Source organism: Astatotilapia calliptera, chromosome 23 (genome assembly GCF_964374335.1).
Source record: "Astatotilapia calliptera chromosome 23, fAstCal68.1, whole genome shotgun sequence".
NCBI lineage: Eukaryota > Metazoa > Chordata > Actinopteri > Cichliformes > Cichlidae > Astatotilapia > Astatotilapia calliptera.
In genome coordinates, this window is record NC_137443.1 from 20,285,154 (window position 1) to 20,310,908 (window position 25,755).

Below are 25,755 nucleotides of genomic sequence, written 5' to 3' on the forward strand. Positions count from 1 at the left end.
CAAAATCTATTTAAAAAGGCCATAAATGAAGTAGAATAACACAATTAAATAAAAGCGATTTAAAATAGCCCAGTAAGGGAAAAACTTATAGAGTGAAAAGAACAAGCTGCAAAGTGAAATAAAATAAAATTTAAATAATACAAAAATGAAACAATACTGCAATCTGTGAATCTTAGAGAAAGAGCTCCATTGTCTGTGCAGCAACTGTTGCAGATTGAGGTTATTCTATATTATATTACATATTATCCACACCCATTTGGCTTACCTCTGAATCTGCTGATGGACAAACCCAAACAGTGTATTCAAACTGAAAAGAGCATTTCCCATCACTAGCAGACTTTCAGATGCTCCAGAATCACTGTGGACAAATACTGGGTGACCTAGTCACCTTTGACACTAAACCCCAAATTACCTTCTCTGATCAAACAATCGTCACCCAGCTGTACAATAAAGAGAAATACACACACACTTTTTTGTTTCTTTTTCTTTTTCTTGTTTTTTTTTTAAATGTCATAATGCATATGACTAAACCAAGTACATTTTCTTAAATTGAGATTTTGGAAAACAAATATGAGGTGCAATGACAATGAAAAAAAGTAAATACATAAATGTTCATTTTTAAAGCAACTCAGTAAAACAGAAGATATTGAACTGACCTAAGAGTTTCCAGGGCGCAATGTGGACTTTCCAGACCTCTGGATAGTGCCTTGACTCCTTTGTCCTGCAGGTCATTGTTACTCAAGTCCAGCTCTCTGAGTCTACAGGATGGAGAGCTGAGAATTGTGGACAGAGCGTCACAACTTCGTTCTGTAAGGTTACAGCCACTCAGTCTGGAAAAACATAGGAGAATAAATAAACACATATTTAAAAGAAAAGGAGAAAAAAAAATCTGGTTTTAACAACTATCACATGAACCAAAATACCCAAACCAATATCTGTACCCACTTACAGAGCTTTCTTAGAGGCCGTGACCACTGGTAGCAGCCTCAGAAGTGCAACCTCAGAAGCAGAGTATTTCTTCAGGTCAAACACATCTAGATCTTCTTCTGATGACAGTAAGATGAAGACCAGAGCTGACCACTGAGCAGAAGATAGTTTATCTGTGGAGAGACTTCCTGATCTCAGGGACTTTTGGATCTCTTCCACTAGAGAACGATCATTCAGTTCATTCAGACAGTGGAACAGGTTGATGCTTTTCTCTGGACAAGGGATTTCCTCGATCTTTATCTTGATGTACTGGACAGTTTCCTCTTTGGTCGGTGAGCCACTTCCTGGTTGTGTCAGCAGACCTCGAAGGAGAATCTGATTGCTCTGCAGTGACAGACCGAAAAGGAATCGAAGAAACAAGTCCAGGTGCCCATTTGGACTCTCTAAAGCCTTATCCACACTACACTGGTAAAAAAGGTTTTCTCTTTGGAAAGTTGATTGTTGTTCTTCCATCAGATTGATACCAGACTTAATAAAGGTCAGATGGACATGAAGAGCAGCCAGAAACTCCTGAACACTCAGATGGATGAAGCAGAACACCTTGTCTTGGTACAGTCCTCTCTCCTCTCTAAAGAGCTGTGTGAACACTCCTGAGTACACTGAGGCTTCTTTAATATCAATGCCACACTCTGTCAGGTCTGATTCATAGAAGATCAGGTTGTCTTTCTGCAGCTCATTAAAAGCCAGTTTTCCCAGAGACTCAATCATCTTCCTGCTCTCTGGACTCCAGTGTTTATCTGGTTCAAATTTACTATATTGATTATACTTAATGTTGCTCAGTTTTGTCTGAACCACCAGGAAGTGAATGTACATCTCAGTCAAGTTCTTGGGAAGCTCTCCTCCCTCTCTGGTTTTTAGCACATCCTCCAGAACTGTAGCAGTGATCCAGCAGAAGACTGGGATGTGGCACATGATGTGAATACTTCGTGATGTCTTCATATGTGAGAGAACTTTATCAGATAGCTTGTCATCTGAGAACCTCTTCTTGAAGTACTGTTCCTTTTGAGGGTCAGTGAACCCTCTGACCTCTGTCAGAATGTTAACACAGTCAGAAGGAATCTGATTGGCTGCTGCAGGTCGTGTGGTTATCCAGAGGTGAACAGAAGGAAGCAGTTTCCCTCTTATAAGGTTTGTCAGCAGCACTTCCACTGAGGTGGACTTTCTAGGGTCAGTTATGAGCTCAGTGTTGTGGAAGTCCAGAGGAAGTCGACACTCATCCAGACCATCAAAGATGAACACAACCTGGAAGTCTTCAAAGCTGCAGATTCCTGCTTCTTTGGTTTCAGTAAAGAAGTGATGAACAAGTTCCACCAAGCTGAACTTTTCCTCTTTCAGCACATTCAGCTCTCTAAAAGTGAATGGAAATATGAACTGGATGTCCTGGTTGGCTTTGCCTTCAGCCCAGTCCAGAATGAACTTCTGTGTTAACACTGTTTTCCCAATGCCAGCCACTCCTTTTGTCAGCACTATTTTTGGTTCCTCTTTTCCAGGCAAGCCTTTAAAAATATCTTCTTGTCTAATTGTTGCTTCTGGTCTGTCTGGATTTCTGGAATTTTTTTCAATCTGTCTGACCTCATGTTCTTCATTGACCTCTGCAGTCCCCCCCTCTGTGATGTAGAGCTCTGTGTAGATCTGATTCAAAAGGGTTGGATTTCCTGCTTTAGCGATCCCCTCAAACACACACTGGAACTTCTTTTTCAGAGTAGATTTGAGATTCTGTTGGCACATGGAAGGAGATTCTGAAAGAACAAAGAACACCCTGTACTTAAAGAGAATTTACATCATAATACTGACACACAAAAGTGTTTTACTCTTGGCTGACGCAGAATAATTGTCATTTTGATTCTTGTTGAAGTGCAAATAAAATCAGCCTTTCATTACAAAAAAACCAAAAGCTTGGCATAAATGAAGCATGTGACTTCATTTAAGTACATTGGCACCATTTTATTTTTTACAAATGGTGCCAATGTACCATTTGTAAAAACAAAAACAAAAAAAAACGTAATTCTACTTTAAAGAAGTCTGTTGGTGTTATTAGCTTGCTTGGATGGTGAGGTACATTTGAAAATCGAATCTACTTAGGCTAAAACCAGCCAAAAGCGAAGCTTGATGCTGGGAGGAGGGAGCCCAAAGCCAGAGACGGTCAGAAACAGAAAGCAGACAAAGCACAGGTCCATAGTAACTGATCAAATATGTACAGCATTTGGTGGAAATCTAGCAAAGGTAGCATAAACTAGTTATAAATTATTTATGCTGAGCAAGTCTCTGTTTAAGCCTTTAGAGAAATATTCTTACTGCACTGCAAACAGTCAGCGAGCCTCTCCTTCTTCATTCTCCTCAGGAAGTGCAGTGTGATCTTCAGAAATGCTTCTCTACTTCTCTTCCTCTCCTCTTCATCCTCACCCTCCAACAACTCATCAACCTCTCTTTGATTCTCTAAGCATTGTGGGTAATCTGGACTCAGAACCTTCTGTATCTTTTTCAGCTCACTCTTCACAAAAGCGATGATGTTGTCCTCCAGCAGCTAGAACACAATACTCTGTGAATATCCAATCAAACTGAAATCATCAAGCCAATCAGATTCATGTTGTAAACACTAACAATGTGCTGGACTACAAGTGCAGCATAGAAATGACTGAACCGTATAGATGCCAGAATAACTGTTGTGCATGTACAGACCATAAATATGGAGTCCAGGTGTGTTTGACGATCGTGGGCAGACCGGCCTTTAGGAGCTCCTGAGGTCTGCTGGTCCACGCTGTGAAGAAATCATCAAGAATTAGAGACAGGGATTTTATTTCTCGAAGTTGGCTTGAGTTCCGGTGATGTCACCATCCTGAATGGCGGCCTAAAGTAATAGCTCCCTCGTGAAAATAGTTATTTCGTCCCTTCAGACCATCAAATACTAGACCTACAAATAATACTCGAACAGATGAGAGGGGCAAGAATGGGGAAGACGTGTGCAAACAAAGAAACCACCGCCGCAGAAACTGCAGATGCAGAAAATTCGAGGAGCAGCTCTCTTACGAAGGGACAAGAAGGCGAAGCTAATGCTAACCCAGCTCCCTCAAGTGCCGACGTAAGTTTGACAAAAATCTTGGAGGAGATTCGGGACTTCCGAAAAGACATAAAAGAACAATTAACTGGTATTAAATCAGAGATTATCAGCGTTAATCAAAAAATAACGGAGGCAGAGGTACGAATTGAAAAAGTGGAAGACCGTGTTCAAAATTTGGAACAGACGCTGAATAAGATGATAAAAGTCATGGATCAACAAGAAAATAAGTTACTTGACTATGAAGGAAGATCCCGACGAGAAAATTTAAGGATACAGTGGGGCAAAAAAGTATTTAGTCAGCCACCGATTGTGCAAGTTCCCCCACTTAAAATGATGACAGAGGTCAGTAATTTGCACCAGAGGTACACTTCAACTGTGAGAGACAGAATGTGAAAAAAAAATCCATGAATTCACATGGTAGGATTTGTAAAGAATTTATTCGTAAATTAGGGTGGAAAATAAGTATTTGGTCACCTCAAACAAGGAAAATCTCTGGCTCTCACAGACCTGTAACGTCTTCTGTAAGAAGCTTTTCTGTCCCCCACTCGTTACCTGTATGAATGGCACCTGTTTGAACTCATCATCTGTATAAAAGACACCTGTCCACAGCCTCAAACAGTCAGACTCCAAACTCCGCCATGGCCAAGACCAAAGAGCTTTCGAAGGACACCAGGAAAAGTATTGTAGACCTGCACCAGACTGGGAAGAGTGAATCTACAATAGGCAAGCAGCTTGGTGTGAAAAAATCAACTGTGGGAGCAATCATCAGAAAATGGAAGACATACAAGACCACTGATAATCTCCCTCGATCTGGGGCTCCACGCAAGATCTCATCCCGTGGGGTCAAAATGATCATGAGAACGGTGAGCAAAGATCCCAGAACCACACGGGACCTGGTGAATGACCTGCAGAGAGCTGGGACCAAAGTAACAAAGGTCACCATCAGTAACACACTACAACGGCAGGGAATCAAATCCCGCAGTGCCAGACGTGTTCCGCTGCTGAAGCCAGTGCATGTCCAGGCCCGTCTGAAGTTTGCCAGAGAGCACATGGATGATACAGCAGAGGATTGGGAGAATGTCATGTGGTCAGATGAAACCAAAGTAGAACTTTTTGGTATAAACTCAACTCGTCGTGTTTGGAGGAAGAAGAATACTGAGTTGCATCCCAAGAACACCATACCTACTGTGAAGCATGGGGGTGGAAACATCATGCTATGGGGCTGTTTTTCTGCCAAGGGGACAGGACGACTGATCCGTGTTAAGGACAGAATGAATGGGGCCATGTATCGTGAGATTTTGAGCCAAAACCTCCTTCCATCAGTGAGAACTTTGAAGATGAAACGAGGCTGGGTCTTCCAACATGACAATGATCCAAAACACACCGCCCGGGCAACAAAGGAGTGGCTCCGTAAGAAGCATTTGAAAGTCCTGGAGTGGCCTAGCCAGTCTCCAGACCTCAACCCCATAGAAAATCTGTGGCGGGAGTGGAAAGTCCATGTTGCTCGGCGACAGCCCCAAAACATCACTGCTCTCGAGAAGATCTGCATGGAGGAATGGGCCAAAATACCAGCTACTGTGTGTGCAAACCTGGTAAAGACCTATAGTAAACGTTTGACCTCTGTTATTGCCAACAAAGGTTATGTTACAAAGTATTGAGTTGTATTTTTGTTATTGACCAAATACTTATTTTCCACCCTAATTTACGAATAAATTCCTTACAAATCCTACCATGTGGATTCATGGATTTTTTTTTCACATTCTGTCTCTCACAGTTGAAGTGTACCTCTGGTGCAAATTACTGACCTCTGTCATCATTTTAGGTGGGGGAACTTGCACAATCGGTGGCTGACTAAATACTTTTTTGCCCCACTGTATATAATGTTCCGGGAGGAGCCGAGGGCTCGTCTATGATGGACATGTGGAAAAACTACTGCGGGACACTCTGGAGATAAACCCTACCGTGGAGTTTGGCATCAAGAGAGCACACCGGGCGCTGGCATCAAGAACCGCCGGAGACAGGCAAGATAAAACGCGATCAATAATAGTCAAATTTCTCCGCTATAGGGTTAAAGAAGAGATCCTACGTAGAGCTTGGGAAAAGAATAAAGTTTTTCTGAATGGGAAATTAATATTCTTTGACCATGATTACCCTCCAGTAGTACTGCAGAAGAGAAAGGAGTACGTAGAGGTGAAGCGGGTGTTAAAGCAGAAAAATATCCGCTTCCATACTCCGTTCCTGGCAAAACTACGAGTGTTTTATGAGGATGGAACATGTCTGTATCAGACGGCGGAGGAGGCGACCACAGACATGAAGGACAGAGGGCTTCCAGTTAATGTGACTACATCGAAGGAGAGTCTGGTCGAGCAGCTGTCCTGTACCGCCTGGGAAACAACGAGAGGATCAACTCAGCGAGGGACAGACGACGAGCGAGAGAAAGATATCAGGGCGAGACTGCGAACCTTCAGAAGACAGATCATACCCTCGTCAGAGGAGTTATAAGTACTGTCGGGCTTTAAAAGGAGGTAAAAATACCCGGTGTTATATATATTTCAAGATGTTTGTGTGTATATCTCTACCCCAATTGAGATTATGAGAATGAGATTATATAGATATAAGCGAGGGATGCATAAAGACACACTTTCTGTGTAATGAACAACGACTTTGTTTTCTTTCGCCTCAAGTGCCATGGCGGGGGCCCTCAGCCCATATATGGGAGAGGCTTTCCCTCACAGCTAGACGCTTTTTCTAGCTCTACCCAGGGTCACTTATTAGAGACCCCAGCCTTGGAACCACAGTTTTTTTTTCTACTTGTTACCTATGTTTGATATCTTTGTTTGTTTAGGGAGTAGATCTGATAAGTTTCATTTTATTTGTTCCATGGACATACGTTGATTACATATGGCTAGTGATAAAGTAAAATTTCTATCTTTCAATGTTAATGGGCTGTTAAATCCAATTAAACGTACTAAAATCTTAACTAAAGTGAAAGCAGAACAAGCCCATATAGTCTACTTACAGGATACCCACTTGACAGATAAAGAGCACGTAAAATTAAAGAGAATGGGTTTTACTAATTTGTTTTTTTCTTCATACAAATCAGGACATAGGAGGAGTTGCAATCCTTATTTCAAGTAAATTAAACTTTGAAAAAGTATCTGAAATGGGTGATAAAGAGGGTAGATTTATTCTAGTAAAAGGAAAAATAGATGGGAATTTGATCACCCTTTTAAATGTTTATGCTCCGCCAGAGAGCGATATTAGTTTCTTCCAAAGGATCATTAATATTATGGTAACAGAAACAGAAGGCCTTTTGATTTGTGAAGGGGATTTAAATATACACCTACAGCCAAAATTAGACTCGTCTAGCAGGAAAACGTATGATAGGAAATCACCATATATCAAAGTGAATGCACTTTTTGAGGAGGTAGGATTAATTGACATATGGCGAGACCTTTTTCCTAATAGAAGGGACTATACTTACTACTCTGCTCCACACTCTCTTTATACAAGGATAGATTATTTTATAACATTTGGTAAAGATAAGGATAAAATACATACTTGTGGAATTGGGACGATAGATATAAGTGACCATGCACCAATATACTTATCCATTGATTTTAACCTACGGTTAAAAAATAATACATGGAAATTGAACTCAAGTCTATTGAATGATTCGCCTTTTAAGGCACAAATTAAATCAGAAATTAGTCTCTTCTTAGAGTTCAATGATACTGGAGAAGTACCACCTCCCATACTATGGGATACTTTGAAGGCGGTACTAAGAGGGAAAATTATAGCAATAACTTCATTTAGGAAAAAAGATAAGAATAGAAAACTAGAGGAGTTGAATAAGAGACTAAAGGAACTAGAAAGAAGACATAAAAGGGACTTAGCACAGGATATATTAAGGGAAATCAAAAACATTAGGAACGAAATTAACAATCTAGCCACACAAGAAATCAAGAAAGATTTAATGTTTTTGAAACAGAGACACTATGAAAGTGGCATTAAATCTACCAAAATATTGGTGTGGAAATTGAAAAAAAAGACAGCGGAAAATACAATTTATAAAATTAAGGACCCAAGTACAAAAGTGATAAAAAATAAATTAAATGAAATACAGGAAGCCTTTGAAAGATTCTATAAAACCCTATACTCGGACGCCCCTGGCGGGACTGAAGCTCAGATTGATAGCTTCCTGAACCCTCTAGACTTACCCACTTTAGATGAAGAACAAAATCAAGCAATGATAATGAACATAACTGAAGAAGAATTAAAAGCTGCAATTAATAGGCTTAAATTAAGTAAATCACCAGGACCAGATGGTTACACGGCAGAGTGGTATAAAGAATTTAAAAAGGAATTGATACCTGTTTTACTGCCTACATTGAATTGGGTTTTGAAAAAGGCACAAATGCCCCCCAGCTGGAAGGAGGCAATTATCTCAGTTATACCAAAAGAAGGCAAAGATAAAAATGGAATGTGGATCTTTCAGGCCAATCTCCGTTCTTAGACTATAAACTTTTCACATCTATCATGGCCAAACGGCTAGAAGAGTTCCTACCAACATTGATATGTAACGACCAAACGGGTTTCATACATCAACGCCAAACACAGGACAATATACGAAAGACATTACATATTATGGACCATATACAAAAACATAAAATCAAAGCAATTGTGATGAGTGTAGACGCTGAAAAAGCCTTTGATTCCGTCAACTGGAAGTTCCTTTACAGGGTATTATATAAATTTGGCTTTCATGATACGATTATTAAAACTATACAAGCACTATATGACAATCCTACAGCCAGGATTAAAATTAATGGATGCCTATCTAACAGTTTTACCCTAAAAAGGGGCACTAGACAGGGCTGTGCATGGTCACCGTTACTTTTCGCATTATACTTGGAACCACTAGCTCAATTCATTAGGCAAAACGAAGACATTAAGGGAATTTTTATTAAAGGGACGCAATATAAACTGGCTTGCTATGCGGATGACATTTTGGTCTACCTTGGACACCCAACATATTCTTTACCCAAACTGATGCAATCATTTGAACAATACGGCCAATTATCAGGCTACAAAATTAATATAGGTAAAACCCAGCTACTCTTATATAATTATAGCCCACCAGAAGAAATAAAATGTAGTTATCCCCTGGTATGGCAAACGGAGTCTTTTAAATATTTAGGCATAAATTTACCGAAAGATCTTACAAAATTATTTGAACAGAATTACCTACCCTTATACAAAAAAATAAAGGAAGATATAGTAAGATGGAACTTAATTCCTTTCTTTAGCTTTAATTCAAGAACTGATTCTATTAAAATGAATGTATTGCCAAGATTTTTGTATCTATTTCAAACCCTACCAATAGAGATTAACCAAAGTCAATTTAATGAGTGGGACAAAATGTTATCTAGATATATATGGCAACGTAAAAGACCAAGGCTTCGCCTCAAAACTCTACAGCTGGCTAAGCAAAAAGGAGGATGGGGCCTCCCTGACCTCAGATACTACTACTTTGCAGCGCAGATGAGAGCAATAATATGCTGGTGTAACCCATCATACACTGCCCAATGGAAAACCATTGAGGAACAAATGCTGTCTATTCCTATTCAGGCAATTCTAGCTGACAATAATCTACAAACCTATATTAAAAACATTGATAACCTGTGGGTGAAAAGGACCCTTAAAACATGGAAAACTATTATAAAGGAATATAAACTCGAGACCAATATTACAGTTCTTAAAAGGTGTGCTTACGACTCAGAGTTCAAGCCTAATGAATTGGATTCTAGATTCAAGGACTGGACAGGTAAGGGCATAACAGCCCTGCGTAGTATAATGAAAGATGGAAAATTGTTCAGCTTTGACACGCTTAGAAAGACATTTTCATTAGAAAAACAAGACTTCTATCGATATTTGCAGTTAAGGCACTATGCTGACACGAAGATGAGAAATGTAACAATGATAAACACACGCTCGATGGAATTGTTTATAAAAAGCTATAACTCAGAAACTATTGATAGAATTGTATGTCTGTATAAGGGTCTAATGGATTTGAAACCACATTCGACTTCATATATTAGAACAAAATGGGAGAAGGAAGGAGGGATAAAAATATTAGAGGAAGAATGGACGGCAATATGGAGGTATCAGTGGATGTGTACCAGCTCACAAAAGTGGAGGGAATTCGGTTGGAAGTGCATAATTAGATATTTTATAACACCTTCTCAGAAGTCTCATTATGATGATAACTCCCCTGCTTGTTGGAGGAACTGTGGAAATCAAAGTGCAAATCACTACCACATTTTTTGGGACTGCTCTATCTTGAGGGATTATTGGAGAGAAATACATAATGCCTTACAGGATATCTTTAAATGCGAAATACCCCTCGAGAGTAAGACTATGTTCTTTGGATATATACCTCAGGAATGGCCTAAATATGATAAACATTTAGTAAATGTTCTACTGGTGGCCTGTAAAAAGAGTATCACCAGAAAATGTTTATCCCCGGAGAGCCCAAACATAAGTACATGGATGGAAATCACAATGGAAATCTATAACATGGAAAAGATAACAGCTTCTGTTAACCACAAGCTGGAGAAATTTACATCATACTGGGAAAACTGGGTCAAATATATCACGCCTCATAGGCCAGATTTTATTTTTACAAACCAATAACTGTGATGTATGAGAGTATATATTTATAGGATCAGCCCCTACCAACACATCCGTTTTGTTTGTTTTTTTGTTTTTTTTTTGTTGTTGTTTTTTTGTTTTGTTTGTAGGTTTGTTGGTTTTGTTTGTTTTCTTATTTCGGATTATGTGATTGTTTCAATTGCTTCTATAGTTGTAAATATTTTCTCTTTATGACTCGGATGTAAATTAAAATACTATTTCGGTATCTAAGGCAGATAACCTAAGCAAGAAGTATGCTTACATGATGTACATACTGTGAATGCCTGCTTTTGAACCTTAATAAAAAAAAAAATAAATTAAAAAAAAAAAAAAGAAGAAGAATTAGAGACAGACACAATGTAAGGATCCCTGAAGTCATAATTATGAACTGAACACGAAATAAACATGTAGCAAACTTTGACTTCACTTAAGCAAATGTGCAGTGGGGCTTTATAAATTTAGACTCTAAAGTCCATGTTTAAAAGGAACAATTACTAGTTGGGTTTTTACAAGTGTTTGCACCCAAACAACTTACAATTGTTACATTTATGCAGACCAGAATGTTCCAAAAATGAAATGTACAATTTCACGTTTAATTTAAACTTATGTGAAATAACTAAAGACCTTACTACATTTAATGTGAAAGTATAATCCCTTGTTACTTTCATAAAAAAAGTTTATTAAAATTGCATTGTTAAAAAAGAAAAATACATGAAAAAATGAATGGTGATAAAAACTTATTTAATTTTTAGTAGTTTAGGAAGAATCTTGATGCATGTACAGTCACTCCTGGTAAGTAAATCCCAAAAAGTTGAGTCTGTTCATCTGGACGTAGCATTTTCAGTGAGAGAGACGTTTCATCACTCATCCAACGACTGAAGAAGTCACTCGGCTGAGTAATGAAACTTTTCTGCCACTGAAAACGTTACGTCCAGATGAAGAGAATCAACCTTATGGGAGTTCAGTAATTTCAGCTAGTCCTTAAAACGCCTTTTACTTTCTCACACTTAAATACGTTCAATTCTCAGTTACAAACTTACATTATCTTATTAAAAAACCTTGAATATGTAAGCACTTATTTATAATATTTATACACTGAATTCATACATTTAAATGAATGTAGACTGCTAAGAGAGAGTGGATTAATAATATTGTTTAGTAACTGTTAACAGTTCACTATAATGCATAAAAATAATAATAATAAAAAATTTAATTTAAAAGCTCCTCTCAAGACACACAAGGACACTTAACAATAGACTAAAACACATAGTAGAACAAAATGAAGAACAATAAAAAAAAAGATAAAATAAACAATATGTTTACAGTGAATATGCAGACTTGAACAGATAGATTTTGAGTTGAGATTCAAACTGAGGGAGAGAACCAGTGTTTCTTAAATCCGGGGGTAGAGAGTTCCACAGCCTGGGTTCTGCATTTCGTTGTACTATTGTACTAAGTATGACTGTGCAACGACAATAAAGACTTATCTTATCTTGCATAGTGTCCATCTGTGACGTTTAGTGTTTTAAAGCATGTATAAGAGAGAAGATGGAGTGACCCCGATGTAATACACTGTTAACCTTTGTGTCCCAGCTCTCTCACTGGTTAATATAGTTTTTAATCTGGCTACTTTCACTTTTACTTACTAGTGTGACTGGATTTAGAAAAAAATACCGCAACTTACAACAACTTGGGTAAAATACAACAATTTACTCTCTATTTATTGGTATTGTATGCATCATGGGTCTAAAGGTAAAGAACACTAAGTCTCTGAGCTGCCAGAAAATTTGATAACAAAATTATTATTTCTTTATTATACCAACTAATGACAAATAAAAATTAACATTACACCATGGGCCGAGGCTTTTGGTTCCTGTTTTTCTTGTTTTTAACTATTATTCTAGCTGAAACACTGCTTCCCGATCTTTGTCTCAACTAAGTGTTAGTGTTTTCCGTGTTTCCCCACCATAGTCATTATGTTTAGAGTTAAGAGTCAAATAAGACAGAAAAAATTACATCATAATTTATTTTCCTGTTGGAAATGTAAATGATTAAATTTAACGCTTGTAGTTAATATATTTATTATAGTTTTTTATTATAGTTTTTTTATTTAATTTTTTGTTTATAATTAAGTACAGTTTCAGTTAGTTTTCCAGACTAGTTTTTGTTTAAGTTTTTATTCTTGTAAAAGTTGTATTTGAGGTCTTATTGATTTCAGTGTTTCAGTCTTTTTAATCAGTCTTGTAAGGAGGACACACATCAGAGGGAAAATGACCAAAAATCAGTACAGGTGTTAAAAAAATAAAAACGTTTTAAAAGCAGTTTACTCAGACATCTAGAGTCTCGATAAACATATCCATCCATGCCATCAGGCAAGTTTTAGTAATGTTTTTTTCAACCACACTAATAGACACTAAAACTAAGGATATTTCTTTATATATATTTAATTTTATTTTAGTTTTAAACAATTTTTCAAAAGTCTAGTTTTTATTGTTGTCTTAGTTAAATAAAATATTTTTTCATGCCTAGTTTTATTTATTTTTATTTTATTTTAGTAAAATATAATAAACTTGTGTATAACATTCATGTTTTTATTGTAAACGGTAAAACAGCTTTGGACTTCATTCTAAATAACTATACATTTAGAATTATTCATAGGCTACTATAAACTGTTACACATTATATAAAAAGTAAGGTATTGTTTCTTAATTTGATAAACATACACTTTATAACTACACTGTTACCTGGCGTCCACATATGTGGACATCACATTTTGGGTTATTTAGACCAAAATACTCAATTTTGCTCTACAAGGGCCTGATATCCATTTACGAGGACATTATACTTCTACTGTTCTATCAAAATTTTAAACGAATATCCTCATATGTAGCTCTTATTTTTCTTAAAAACAAAAATAAGGTAAAAAAAAAAAAAGATCTGATAATTCTTTGTATTTACGTTCATCGGGCTCCAATATGCCCAACTATCAAAGAGAAATTAAAAATGCATGCCGTGGAAGAGTTCGGGTCTTAGGAGGTTAAATGTATTTTACTGTGTCTGCAGGTCAGAACTGAAGCAGTTTGAAGACCTCACCTCAGACTGGGATCAGGACAGCAGACTCCTGGTTTAAACAGCAGAGGGTCAGACTTTGACTCGTTGCTCTTCAAGGACAAACAGCTGAGTTTAGACTCAGCCTCTGATGATCTGTGATGGATCCTGTTAGAAGACAACCATGGAGCATTACCCGTGATGCTTTACTGAGCTTCCTGTATCGTATTAACTATCATTAGTCAAGAAATCAACACTTAAGAAACAGTAAAGCTGATCAGGATGTCTTGAGCTAAAACGTGAATGTTAGAAATAGCTTGCCTGTGCTCAGCACAGCAAAGGCCTTCTTTAAAAGGGAGAGGTTCGGCCTTTGACTCATTACTCTTCAAAGACAAACAGCTGACTCCAGAATCTGCTTCAAGAGAAACTGACCTCTGGTAAACCCTGGAAGAGACCAGAAGATAACTGGAAAGACGGCAACCATCATTGTCTGATTGTCTGTCAAGTAGTTGACAAGAAAATACATAAAAGATAGAAGTAACTAAGTAACTAGTTCAGCGAGTAGTGCTTCATTGCAGCTCTGAGTTACTTCTACTGCACTGGATTTGATCTTGATCTTAATTATCATCTGAAGACAGCACTTTGTGATAGTTTTTATTCAAGCAAACAAGGAATCAGCAGATCAATTATAAATCCACGATGAAATAATCATCAGTTACAGTCTGGAGTGAAACAAGGAAAAACAGCTCTGAAAGGAAAATGCTTTATGAACACTGAAACATACAAAATAAAGCAATGTTTCTACTGTAGGACCACATACACATCAGTGAAGTCTTCTGTAAATGATTCTGTGTGGAGTTAAAAACAAGTTACCGTTCATTATACAGAAATGCATAATGCTGACTTACATCATGTTTTCAGAAGGTTGTCTGTCAAACACAATGGGCGGACTCATGGTGGCTCCTCGTGGACCTGCAGGTCATCATTCTGAGAAATGATGGTGACAAAAAACAAAATGTCATGAACGCACTAATACGACTGTCTCCATGTCACAGACGTATATAAGCTGCAGCGTTCATAATGCTTTTCATTCAGAAATATTCAGCTCATTACTGCCATAGATGTCACTGATGGTGATGGTAACAGGAAACTGCAGGATGTTAGTCTGAACCAGATAACCAGCTGTTATATATCTATTACACACATGTTGCATGAGAGCTCATGTGTTCTCCACGTTATTTCACCCAAGCTCTCCTCATAATTTCCTAAAAAGAACCCTCAGGTTCAGTCATGAATCACGGAATATTAAAAGGAAGCATGAAGCTGATTTTATAGTAAAATTATTGTTTTAACACAAAATGAATCTGGTTTCAAGCTGACTGACTTTATGTTAGGTTTTGTTGCTGGTTTGACAGAATCCAGCTGTGCTGTGGCCACCTCAGCTTTAAAATCAGTAGGACGTTTGTGTATACAGACTTTTGATCAGTACTTGGATTTTTGAAAAGCGGCCACTACAGCAACATCACAGACTTTAAATCAACCAAAAACATCTAATGAGAGACTTTCTGGATACATTTTAAATCCTTACATCTATAAAAGTTTCCATAAAATTTGATGCAGCTGAGCATCAGTGTGTTAACTTTGCTCAGCTTATCTTGTTGCTCTGTGTGCAGTTTAATATTTTTAATCATGTTTTTAATGGAATTAGTGTCAGTAAATGTAACTGAGTTATAACCTTCATCACTCAGGCCACTCACACACGGACTTTTCGTGTCTTTTCTTTGCACTTTCTCAAGGCACTTTGCAACTATTTTGTTTTCCAAAGTTCGCCTTTCTTATTTTTCGATACATTTCTCTTAATTTAATAACTATACTTCTCTCCTGATTTCCATTTATTCCCACTGTCTACTAGTAGTTTTATAATCTTGCACAGTTGGTGTGGCGCATCTACACTTTCGTTCTACATGTAAAATGACAACAAAGGGCTCTTCTCTTGTATTTATAGGAAGCAGGAGGCAAACGTTCAGAATTTCATCATCCTGGATAAACCCGGTGTGTTTTCCCCGCGGGCCGTCACGGGGCTTACCCGCCCACCTCAGTGAAAACAGATCAGCGGATGTGGGCGTGAGACACTCGGTGCATTTAACAGGTGTGTTTTGTTTCAGAGAACTCGGACACCTTCAACTGCGGCTGCGCAGACTCACCTGTCCAGTCCGTTCACAAACATTTCCGGTGAGCAACCGAAACTGAACAGCTGCCCAGAAACAAGCAGAGAGAGAGACGTCTGTAGACACTGAAAACACGAAACAAGCCAAACGGAGCCCACGCACCGCGGGGCAGGTCACAGAAAAACACGTGACACCCAGAAAATGTCATTGAGACTGCTAAAACTGCAGACTGAGACACTAGAAAACATTACAAAGATGTTTATCCTCCTTCGGAACATGACGCAATGAGTAACAGTAATAATATATCATATTGTGGACGCACAAAAACGGCCACTTAACACTATAATCACACCTCTGATCTCAGCCACTCACCTGTCTTTAAAAAGCTTCCAGCTGCGAGGATTCAGTCATTACAACGAGCCTCGTCCCGGAAGCCTACTCACAAAACTCAGCAAAGATCGCGAATCCTCTTAGTCCCTCCCACCAGAGCTCTGAGTGGAGGAGGCGGAGGAAGCGAAATAAAGAGGGAGGATTGTTAACTACAGCATGGACAGTTTTGTTTGCTGTATTTTACGAGCTCAGGTGTGACAGGACGTGTTTCATATTTACAGCCGCTTTAAACAGAATTCATAACATGAAGCATTGTGACATCAGGTGATCTGTTTATGCAGTAGCTGTTTAAAGACTTTTCATTCCTCTGTTCTTCCACATTGAGAAGGTAAAAATACTTCTAAAGGGTACAACTGTGCATCCTTCATAATGGCTTCATCTCCCACTGTGACACATTTTAGGACCCGAGACATCCTTCATCATGCTGTGCTGAGACTGACTTCTGCAACAGCATGCTCATCCTTTTGTTCTTTGTGCACACTGCCACGCAGCCATATAGTTTTCACACATCAGATATTTCCTGATAAGTAAACATCTTTTTGAGTTGCTTATCTTCTCAGTTACCACCCCATGTTGCTTACAGTGTCTTGTTCAGTGTTTGGGCCAGGCTGTGACCTCTGACACCTCAAAAGTCAATCATAACACTATAACCGTGATTTGTGATAAAACTGCCGCTGCCCTTTGGAATTTGTTTGGCAGGTTGTTTCCATAAAAATGGATGAAAATCGCCAGAGTTACTGTCTGGGCATATCTGATACTGCAGGTGGGGTCACAGGATTTCCGTCACTGTTACCAGGATTGTGTCGTACATAAGTACCACTATTAGGAGGACTTAAAGATGAGGGGCAGCCTGATCAGAATCTGGTTAGAGAGACAAAGCTGTTGTGATGTTTTGCTTGTGTGTGGTTTGTTGAGTATTGAGTTATGCATTAGTTATGTGTGTATTTGACCAGATGATGTCAATCCTTTTGATTTTCTGATGTAGAATTAGCCCTTCGCGCCATGTTCACCAGGTTAAAAAGAACAACGTGAAAATAATTCTTGAAGTGAACCTGTGTGAATGAGGATTTCTCCAATCTAAACTATGCTGCTGGCTCTGGATTGAATGAAGCTGACTGACTGTTGTTCAGGCTGAAACTGAAACTGAAGTGGAGTGGGGCACGCTAAGAAATAGTAACGCTAGTGCCTCTGATGTTCCTTTGATGTTTGGTGCCTTTATTTTGTGAAAAGCAATGCAGTATATTTTTTTCTACTTGGGACAGAGAATAGAGATCAATCTGATGGTCACCGCATGTTACTCGATCTTGGGTTCTTCTGTGATTTCGGTCTCAATGTTTATATTGTGACAGAATTAAAGCAACCAGTGAAGTGATGTTTTCTCGTTTATACCAGAAAATTAATCTGGATCTGTTCTGATAATTGTTGAATCATCTTCCAATCATCTGCATGTTGAAGCTCTTAACTGTTTTGAAGTTTTTATTTTATCATCCCTGGCTGTAATCGGATTATTTGAAGCTTTCGTATTGTTGTCCCGCTAAAACAAACAGTGGGAACCTTTCAGCGATTGCTGGTATTTACCAGACAAATCAATGTTTTGAGTAAACAGTCTGCAAACTGATCAGTGAGCAAGAGTCTGCAGCTGCAGCCACAGATAAATAGAAAAACAGAGACATCCAAACAGCTGATCTTTGTCATATGACACCATTTTATTGAAAAATTAAACAAGTAATAAGCTGATATAAATTCACCTTCAGTATATAAAGTAATGCAATAATAAGTGAGCGAGAAAAATGATCTGGAATTACAATTACAACATCAATTAATTAAAAATCTTAAGATATTATTTTCACTGTTACTCTTTCAATCACAGAAACCAGCCAGAATAAGAAGTGGAGAAGTGTTGGATTAATTACTTAAACCTCAGAAAGAATGAGTAGAAACAATTAATTTAATTGGAGGAAAATAAATATCGGCCATTCTAATGCAAATGTGTAAAATATTCACAGATTTTTAAAGAAAGAAAAAAGCCCTCCACTTAGGTTCAGGCAAGTTTGGGTTGAACTTGTATGGGTCTGTTCCTAGTTACCCAGGGTGGAGTTACATATTTGGTGATATTAGTCATTTGTGCACTTTATTTAAAAGATAACATTAGATTAAGAGACTAGAAGTTAAACATTGGGGCAAGGCAACTGTGAGTAACCTTAGCTGTCATTTCTTTTCTTTTTGTTTTTGTTCATATGAAATTGATCCCTGGTTGTTTATAAACAACCGAGTCAACAGGCTGTTAAAGGCAACCGAAGGTCTCAGTTTTAAGATGTTTTCTAATTTGTTCAGATTTTGGCTAAAAAAACACAACACAGCATTTTGTTTTAAACACCAAATACATATTATATAAACAGGTGCAGTGTAAAAAACAAGGAACATTGTCTACAACTGCAAAAATGTAAACATCATTTGTAACATAACAATAATTTCCTGGTTATTTATACATCACAAACAGGTTACAGCATAGTTATCATTTCAGTATTGTAAGAGTGAGTATGAATAAAAATAGGGTGAACGAAAACTTCTTTAGGTAATAATGTGTGAATGTCTCTGAGCAGTTTTTAAATTTGTCTTAATCCAGGAATCTGAAAATGTGTGTCTAAGTGAAATAGACAGATATTTACAGACTTAACTGTACTCTGATTCAGCTGAGTATATTTATAACAAAAAGACACTCTTTATACTAAACTACACACAGACTCACTGATGCTCTATCCCAGAGTGTAAATCCAGGATAAAGAGGTTCAGTGAATGTGGTGTTGAAGGAGTGGAGGTGGATCAGAGTGTCAGAGGAGACTCTGTAGAAGGACAGAGTGCCAGCAGGACAGTCCAGATACACTGCTACTCTGTTAGACACAGAGGAGGAGGAGGAGGAGGAGATATGTGTTTTTTTGTTATTGTAAGAGACACAGTAAGGATTACTTTCAGAGAACCACAAACTCCAGGAATGATCATTCCATCCAAATGCACCAGTATTATTTCTTCCTTTCCTTTTGATTTTGCTGTAACTTACAGATAGATCAGAATATCCTCTCCACTCAACCTCCCAGTAGCAGCGACCCCTCAGGGGATCACGACACAGAAACTGAGGCCGTTCAAATCTTTCTGGATGATCAGGATATGACTGAAATGGTCGTCCACGTGTCACCTTCCTGTTGTTGTCAGACAGATGAAGTTCTCTGCTAATTGTGTTCATGTCAATTGTAAGTTCACAGGCATCTGATGGAGGGAACAAACATAATAAACATCTGTTGAAGATGGTTGAATGTGTGCTGCTTTGTTTTCATGAATCACATTAAAAACACACTTACACTTCCTCAGACCTGGTCTCAACCATCGGGCTCCAGCAGGCTCCACCCTGAAAGGAGGAGGAGGGTCAGACCAGCACAGTCTCTTTCAGCATGCACACATGAACACTACATCACTGTCATACACATACTGTTAGACAGTGATGACAGAAGAGCACAACATTTGAACTAATCCAGACTAGTTAACCAAATGTTTTCACATACATCTTTTTTTATTTGTTGTACTGACCCATGGCAAATATATTCTTTGTCACTTTGGTGACAGAAAATTTAAACGTAGCACAAAAAGTGAGGAAATTTGTATTTAAACGATTATTTCCTTGTTGTACAATGCTTCTTGGCAGTAAATCTTGTATGGAAAACCATTTGATTTCCCCTTAAATGGTACCATATTTGTACCATAAGAAAAAGGTATCTGTGGGTTAAGGAGGAGAATTGAGGTTGCACCCATAAAAACTTGCCAAATCTTCTTTGAGGATTTGGCAAGTTTTGCAGCATGAATTTGTTGCGGCAGCTCTCTCTATACCTCAAAGTGTCAAGATTCCAATGTGGATCCTTCACTCCAGAAGACAGAAGCTTTACTGCTGAGTATCCTGGATGATTGTAGCTCAGATCCAGTTCTCTCAGATGGAAGGGGTTGGAGCTCAGAGCTAAAGCCAAATCATTACTTCCTTCTTCTGTGATCAAACAACCTGAAAGCCTGCAGACACATAAACCAATTCATATCACAGGTTCTCTGAAAGAATTGTTTTCTGCTGTGAATAATATAAGAGAAAACTGTTTCCAACATATAATTAAACAGTCACTGAGTAAGGGAGTTGGTGAGTTAGAAATGACTGTGAATATATGTTTTGTAGATGTTCATCTGTGTTACAGTTAAGACACATTGATGCTTTGAGGAAAATTCTACAGCCACTAAACAATACTTATATGCTGCTTCAAAATTTAGTTATACTGACATCTAACATATATAAAGTTTAATTGCCTGCTAACTTGGTTTTGTGGACGCGTTTGAGCCTTTGAATTGTATTGGTAACAATTCTTAGTGGTTAATTTTCTCAAACAATAAAAATAGAGCTCAACATTACCTTAGAGTTTCCAATGTACATTGTGGACTCTTCAGTCCAGCAGAAAGCATCTTTACTCCTGAGTCCTTCAGGTCATTGTTGCTCAGGTCCAGCTCTTTTAAAGATGTGGGATATAGTCCAAGAATTGAGGAAAGTGCCTCACAGCTTCTCTCTGAGAGGTTGCACATACTTAATCTGAAAAAAATACAATAATATAAATATGTAGAAGATGTAGACACTTGTTTTAGCTATGTCTTAGAAACTAATGAATTTAATAGTAAAAATAATGTCTCTCTCACTCTCTCTAATATCCACATACAAACATACACATCCGACCTTAATGTTTCCAGTGTACAGTGCTGACTCTTCAGTTCAGCAAACAGCATCTTCGCTCCTGAATCCATTAGGTTGTTGTTACTTAGGTCCAGCTCTCTCAGACTGGAGGACTGGGATCTAAGGACTGAGGACAGAGCTTCACAGCTTCTCTCTGAAAGGTTACAGTTGCTCAGTCTGAAGAAACATAAATATGGAGAGAAATATAAAGAAACATGTATATCTGGTTGAAAATGTGGTAGAATATTTCTAAAAAAAAATCGAGTGATATAAACTTATTAATTTATATAAAAGACTTTAGACTGAATAAGACTATAAATTGGAACCCATCAGTGTAGCAGTGTATTTAGTTGTGTATTGTGAGTGTATTGTGTAATGAAGTTTTTCTTTATCTCGAAGAGCTAGATTCGTTATTTTTTTATTTATATTGTAAATAATGTTTTGTTTTTGTAGAGATTGATCTGGTAGCTGTAGGGGTGGAAAGCCTTTTTCTTTTAAAGCCTTTTTCTCCCTTAGGTTTAGGTTAGGAAGACAGGTCAGAGGCCTGTATTTTCTTTTTGCTTCTTGTGATAGGTACATAAGTTTGCTGAGTTTCCTTTCTAGAATGTTTTGTTTATTGTTTTTGCAATGCCCACCCTGATTTCTATGGCTAAAGGGAAATAAAATGTCCTGTGTTTGAAATTACAAGTCCTGCTGTACCTTTCCTCGGGGAGCAGGGGAGCCATCTGCATGTTGCGCTTTGGGTTTCCCCTAGGCCAGGGCTTAACATGATTTAACTCAAACCTTGATGATAATGATGTCCAGTGCCTTAATTTTCATAAAAGAACTAGTATATTCATTAATGAATATATTGTAGTATATGTGTACATACAGAGCTTTGTTGGAGGCTTTGATCACTGGCAACAATCTCAGAAGAACCTCCTCTGAAGCAGAGTAACTCTTCAGATCAAACACTTCAAGAGCTTCTTCTGATGACAGTAACATGAAGACCAGAGCTGACCACTGAGCAGGAGACAGTTTATCTGTGGAAAAACGTTGTGAACTCAACGATTGTTGGATCTTCTTCACCAGAGAACGATCATTCAGTTCATTGAGACAATGGAACAAATTGATGCTTTGCTCTGTAGACAGATTCCTACTGAGCCTCATTTTTATATACTGAGCTGCTTTTCTATTGGTCTGTGAGCTACTTCCAGTCAGTGTCAACAAACATTGTGACAGAATTTGATTTGTCCATGAGCTATTTGATGTCTGTGCCAACAGTCCTTGCAGAAGACTTTGATTATTATGAAGCGAAAGACCCAGAAGAAAGCAGAGGAACAAGTCCAGATGTCCATTTTGGCTCTGCAAGGCCTTGTTCACGGCACTCTGGTAGAAATGTTTCTTTCCAGGTTTTCTTGTTTTAAATTTCTGGGAGGCTTTTTGATTTTCTTCCATCAGATTGACTCCAGACTTCACAAATGTCAGGTGAACATGAAGAGCAGCCAGAAACTCCTGAACACTCAGATGGACAAAGCAGAACACCTTATTCTGGTACAGTCCTCTCTCCTCTCTAAAGATCTGTGTGAACACTCCTGAGTACACTGAGGCTGCTCTGATATCGATGCCACACTCTGTCAGGTCTGATTCATAGAAGATCAGGTTTCCTTTCTGCAGCTGATCAAAAGCCAGTTTTCCCAGAGACTCAATCATCTTCCTGCTCTCTGGACTCCAGTGTGGATCTGTCTCAACTCCTCCATCGTACTTGACCTTCTTCACTTTGGCCTGAACTACCAGGAAGTGGATGTACATCTGAGTTAGGGTCTTGGGCAGCTCTCCTCCCTCTCTGGTTTTCAGCACATCCTCCAGAACTGTAGCAGTGATCCAGCAGAAGACTGGGATGTGACACATGATGTGGAGGCTTCGTGATGTCTTGATGTGGGAGATGATCCTGCTGGCCAGTCGCTCGTCTGTGGATCTTTTTCTGAAGTACTCCTCCTTCTGTGGGTCAGTGAACCCCCTGACCTCTGTCACCATGTCCACACACTCAGCAGGGATCTGATTGGCTGCTGCAGGTCGTGTGGTTATCCAGAGGCGGGCAGTAGGAAGCAGATCACCTCTGATGAGATTTGTCAGCAGCACATCTACTGAGGTGGACTTTCTTGGGTCAGTTAGGATTTCTGTATTGCAAAAGTCCAGAGGAAGTCGACACTCATCCAGACCATCAAAAATAAAGACAACCTTGAAATCTTCAAAGCTACAGATTCTTGCTTCTTTGGTTTCAGTAAAGAAATAATGAACAAGTTCCATCAAACTGAAGTTTCCCTCTTTTAGCACATTCAGCTCTCTGAAAGTGAATGGAAACATGAACTGGATGTCCTGGTTGGCTTTTTCTTCAGCCCAATCCACAGTTACCTTCTGAGTTAAGATTGTTTTCCCAATACCAGCCACCCCTGTTGTCAGCATTGCTCTGATTGGTTTTTCTCTTCCAGGTGAGGTTTGAAAGATGTCTTCTTGTCTGATTGTTGTTTCTTCTCTGTCTGGTTTCCTGGCTCTTGTTTCAATCTGTCTAACTTCATGTTCTTGATTGACCTCTGTAGTCCCTCCCTTTGTGATGTAGAGCTCTGTGTAGATCTGATTGAGAAGGGTTGGGTTTCCTGCTTTAGCGATCCCCTCAAAGACACACTGGAACTTCCTCTTCAGCTTAGATTTTAGGTTATGCTGATAAAGTGGAGCAAACATTTCTGAAAAATACACAACAAATAAGTCAAATAAATGAATTATAGTACTTAAATAATCCCAACATCCCATTCCTCAAGATAATTATTATCATAAATATACAGTCCTGTGAAAAACTGTGTAAAGTGCTTCAATGCTTCAGTCCACTCGTGAGTTGAATTTTACTGAGCCATATTTGATTTGCTGCTGCCCTTGTCTATGGCCCAATTGTGGCCAAGTTTTAGCTTCTGGACAGTTATCATCATTTTGAGAATTTGTCTCTAGAATAACTTTTTATAAAGAGGAGTTCATGGCTAATTTAATGACTGCAAGGTGCCCAGGTCTGTGCTTCACAGTTGGTATGAGGCATTTGTGCTCCTGTACTGTTTAGTTTTCTCTAAACACAAACTGTGCCTTATGACCAAACTTTATTATTATTGTCTGTCCAAAGGACATAAGGCTTAATTTACTAATATTTGCATGCAAATATTCCTATCCTATGCAAACAATGAGTTCTCACACAAAATTACCATGGGATCTATTCAATTCAATTCAATTTTATTCAATTTTAATTATATAGCACCAAATCACAACAGCAGTTGCCTCAAGGCGCTTTATATTGTACAGTAGATCATACAATAATACGATCTACTGTTGTACTCTATTGTTTCAGAGACTCTGCCTAATAATCTCTAATGTGCATACTAGTCTATTTTTTTGGTATATTTTGTTCTCATTGCCATGTGTATGTTTGTGCAACTGTGCAATCTGTAGAGAATTTAAACAGTGTCTGCATACTGACCGACTCACATTTCTTATATAACAAAACACATTACGGTGAAGCAGAGAAACTGATGATTTTTCTAAGAGAAAAGCCTGCACTTCTAAGGCAAAAAATAAGGCAAGGCAAGGCAAGTTTATTTGTATAGCACAATTCAACAACAAGGTGATTCAAAGTGCTATACAGAGACATTAGAAACAAAAACAAATAAAAAGCATGATTTAAAATTGATTAAAACAAGCAAACAAACTAACTAACTAATTACCAAACAAACAAACAAAACAGTATATGACATCAAAACAGATAAAATCAGTAGTTAAATGTAAGTTTTGAAATTTAAGCTTAAAAGTGTGGATTTGGTGCTTTATTCAAATGCAGCTGAGAATAGGTGAGTCTTCAACCTGGATTTAAATAAACTGAGTGTCTCAGCTGATCTGAGGCTTTCTGGGAGTTTGTTCCAGATATAAGGAGCATAAAAGCTGAATGCAGCTTCTCCGTGTCTGGTTCTGACTCTGGGAACTGATAAAAGACCGGATCCAGATGACCTGAGGGATCTGGAAGGTTCATACTGGGTTAGGAGGTCACTAAAGAGAAAGTCTCACTATGGAGAAATGAATAGTACTGTCCGGGCTCCAATGAGGAAGCCAGAAGAGATGCTGTTTTCCAAAGTGTTTCCATGGAAGTGATGACTGTTTAAAAAAATTCTACAAAAAAATTAGAATTAGTAGAATATTGTGGCGGAGGTGTAGTCCCTGGCTCAGCTGCAGTGGAGGAGTGAACAAATATATAAATATAAGTGGAAATTTTTTTTAAAGATACTTGGGCTCAAATAACACGTGTGCTGAATATAATTTTCCCCAAGACACTCACTCTGACTCGAGTAAAAAAACAAACAAACTGGAATCAATGTTCATATGAAAAAGACTAACAGATTACAAGAAAAACAATAAAACATGTGGAGGTCTGATCTGTCAGCTTCAGATGAGAAACTTAATGCAATGAAAAAAAATCCAGATTCACTGGTATTCATGGGATCAGTGCCAAGAAATTATTCTGTAAGTGACAACATCCACAGTGTTCTTCAAACTCAACACTAAACCCTCCAGGTTGAGCTGGATGCCACCGCCTAATGTACCCAACAGAACAACATCATCTGCAAAAAGAGGAGATGAAATTCTGA

The 25,755-nt window shown here is 38.2% G+C and overlaps 1 protein-coding gene and 1 pseudogene across 2 annotated transcripts in view; both read right to left on the minus strand.

Annotated features, from left to right (window-relative positions):
- LOC113015512 (uncharacterized) overlaps nucleotides 1-16,299 on the minus strand; it is a 31,973-nt pseudogene extending 15,674 nt beyond the window's left edge. Inside the window, exons 1-6 of the transcript XR_013905141.1 lie at nucleotides 14,695-16,299; nucleotides 14,108-14,230; nucleotides 13,832-13,954; nucleotides 3,667-3,745; nucleotides 3,283-3,511; nucleotides 657-2,726 (exon numbers count right to left, since the gene is read on the minus strand). The product of XR_013905141.1 is annotated as an uncharacterized LOC113015512 (transcript). The remainder of the gene's footprint in view (nucleotides 1-656; nucleotides 2,727-3,282; nucleotides 3,512-3,666; nucleotides 3,746-13,831; nucleotides 13,955-14,107; nucleotides 14,231-14,694) is intronic.
- Nucleotides 16,300-18,026: 1,727 nt separating this feature from the next.
- On the minus strand, nucleotides 18,027-23,818 carry LOC113015510 (NLR family CARD domain-containing protein 3-like). Its single transcript, XM_026157500.2, has 6 exons — nucleotides 21,969-23,818; nucleotides 21,101-21,274; nucleotides 20,786-20,959; nucleotides 20,224-20,397; nucleotides 19,701-19,747; nucleotides 18,027-19,608 (listed from the first exon to the last, which is right to left on the minus strand). Exons 1-6 carry the CDS (start codon nucleotides 23,816-23,818, stop codon nucleotides 19,073-19,075), a joined length of 2,955 nt encoding a protein of 984 aa, XP_026013285.2. The 3' UTR covers nucleotides 18,027-19,072.
- Nucleotides 23,819-25,755: the final 1,937 nt, after the last annotated feature.

What these genes read in the sequence shown, in the direction of transcription:
- LOC113015510 (XM_026157500.2), bottom strand. Translation starts at nt 23,818, where the DNA reads ATGTTTGCTCCACTTTATCAGCATAACCTAAAATCTAAGCTGAAGAGG. An exon ending in TGTACACTGGAAACATTAAG is followed by an intron (nt 20,960 to 21,100) that starts GTCGGATGTGTA and finishes TATTTTTTTCAG; the next exon opens with ATTAAGTATGTGCAACCTCT. An exon ending in GAGACCAGGTCTGAGGAAGT is followed by an intron (nt 19,609 to 19,700) that starts GTAAGTGTGTTT and finishes TCCCTCCATCAG; the next exon opens with ATGCCTGTGAACTTACAATT.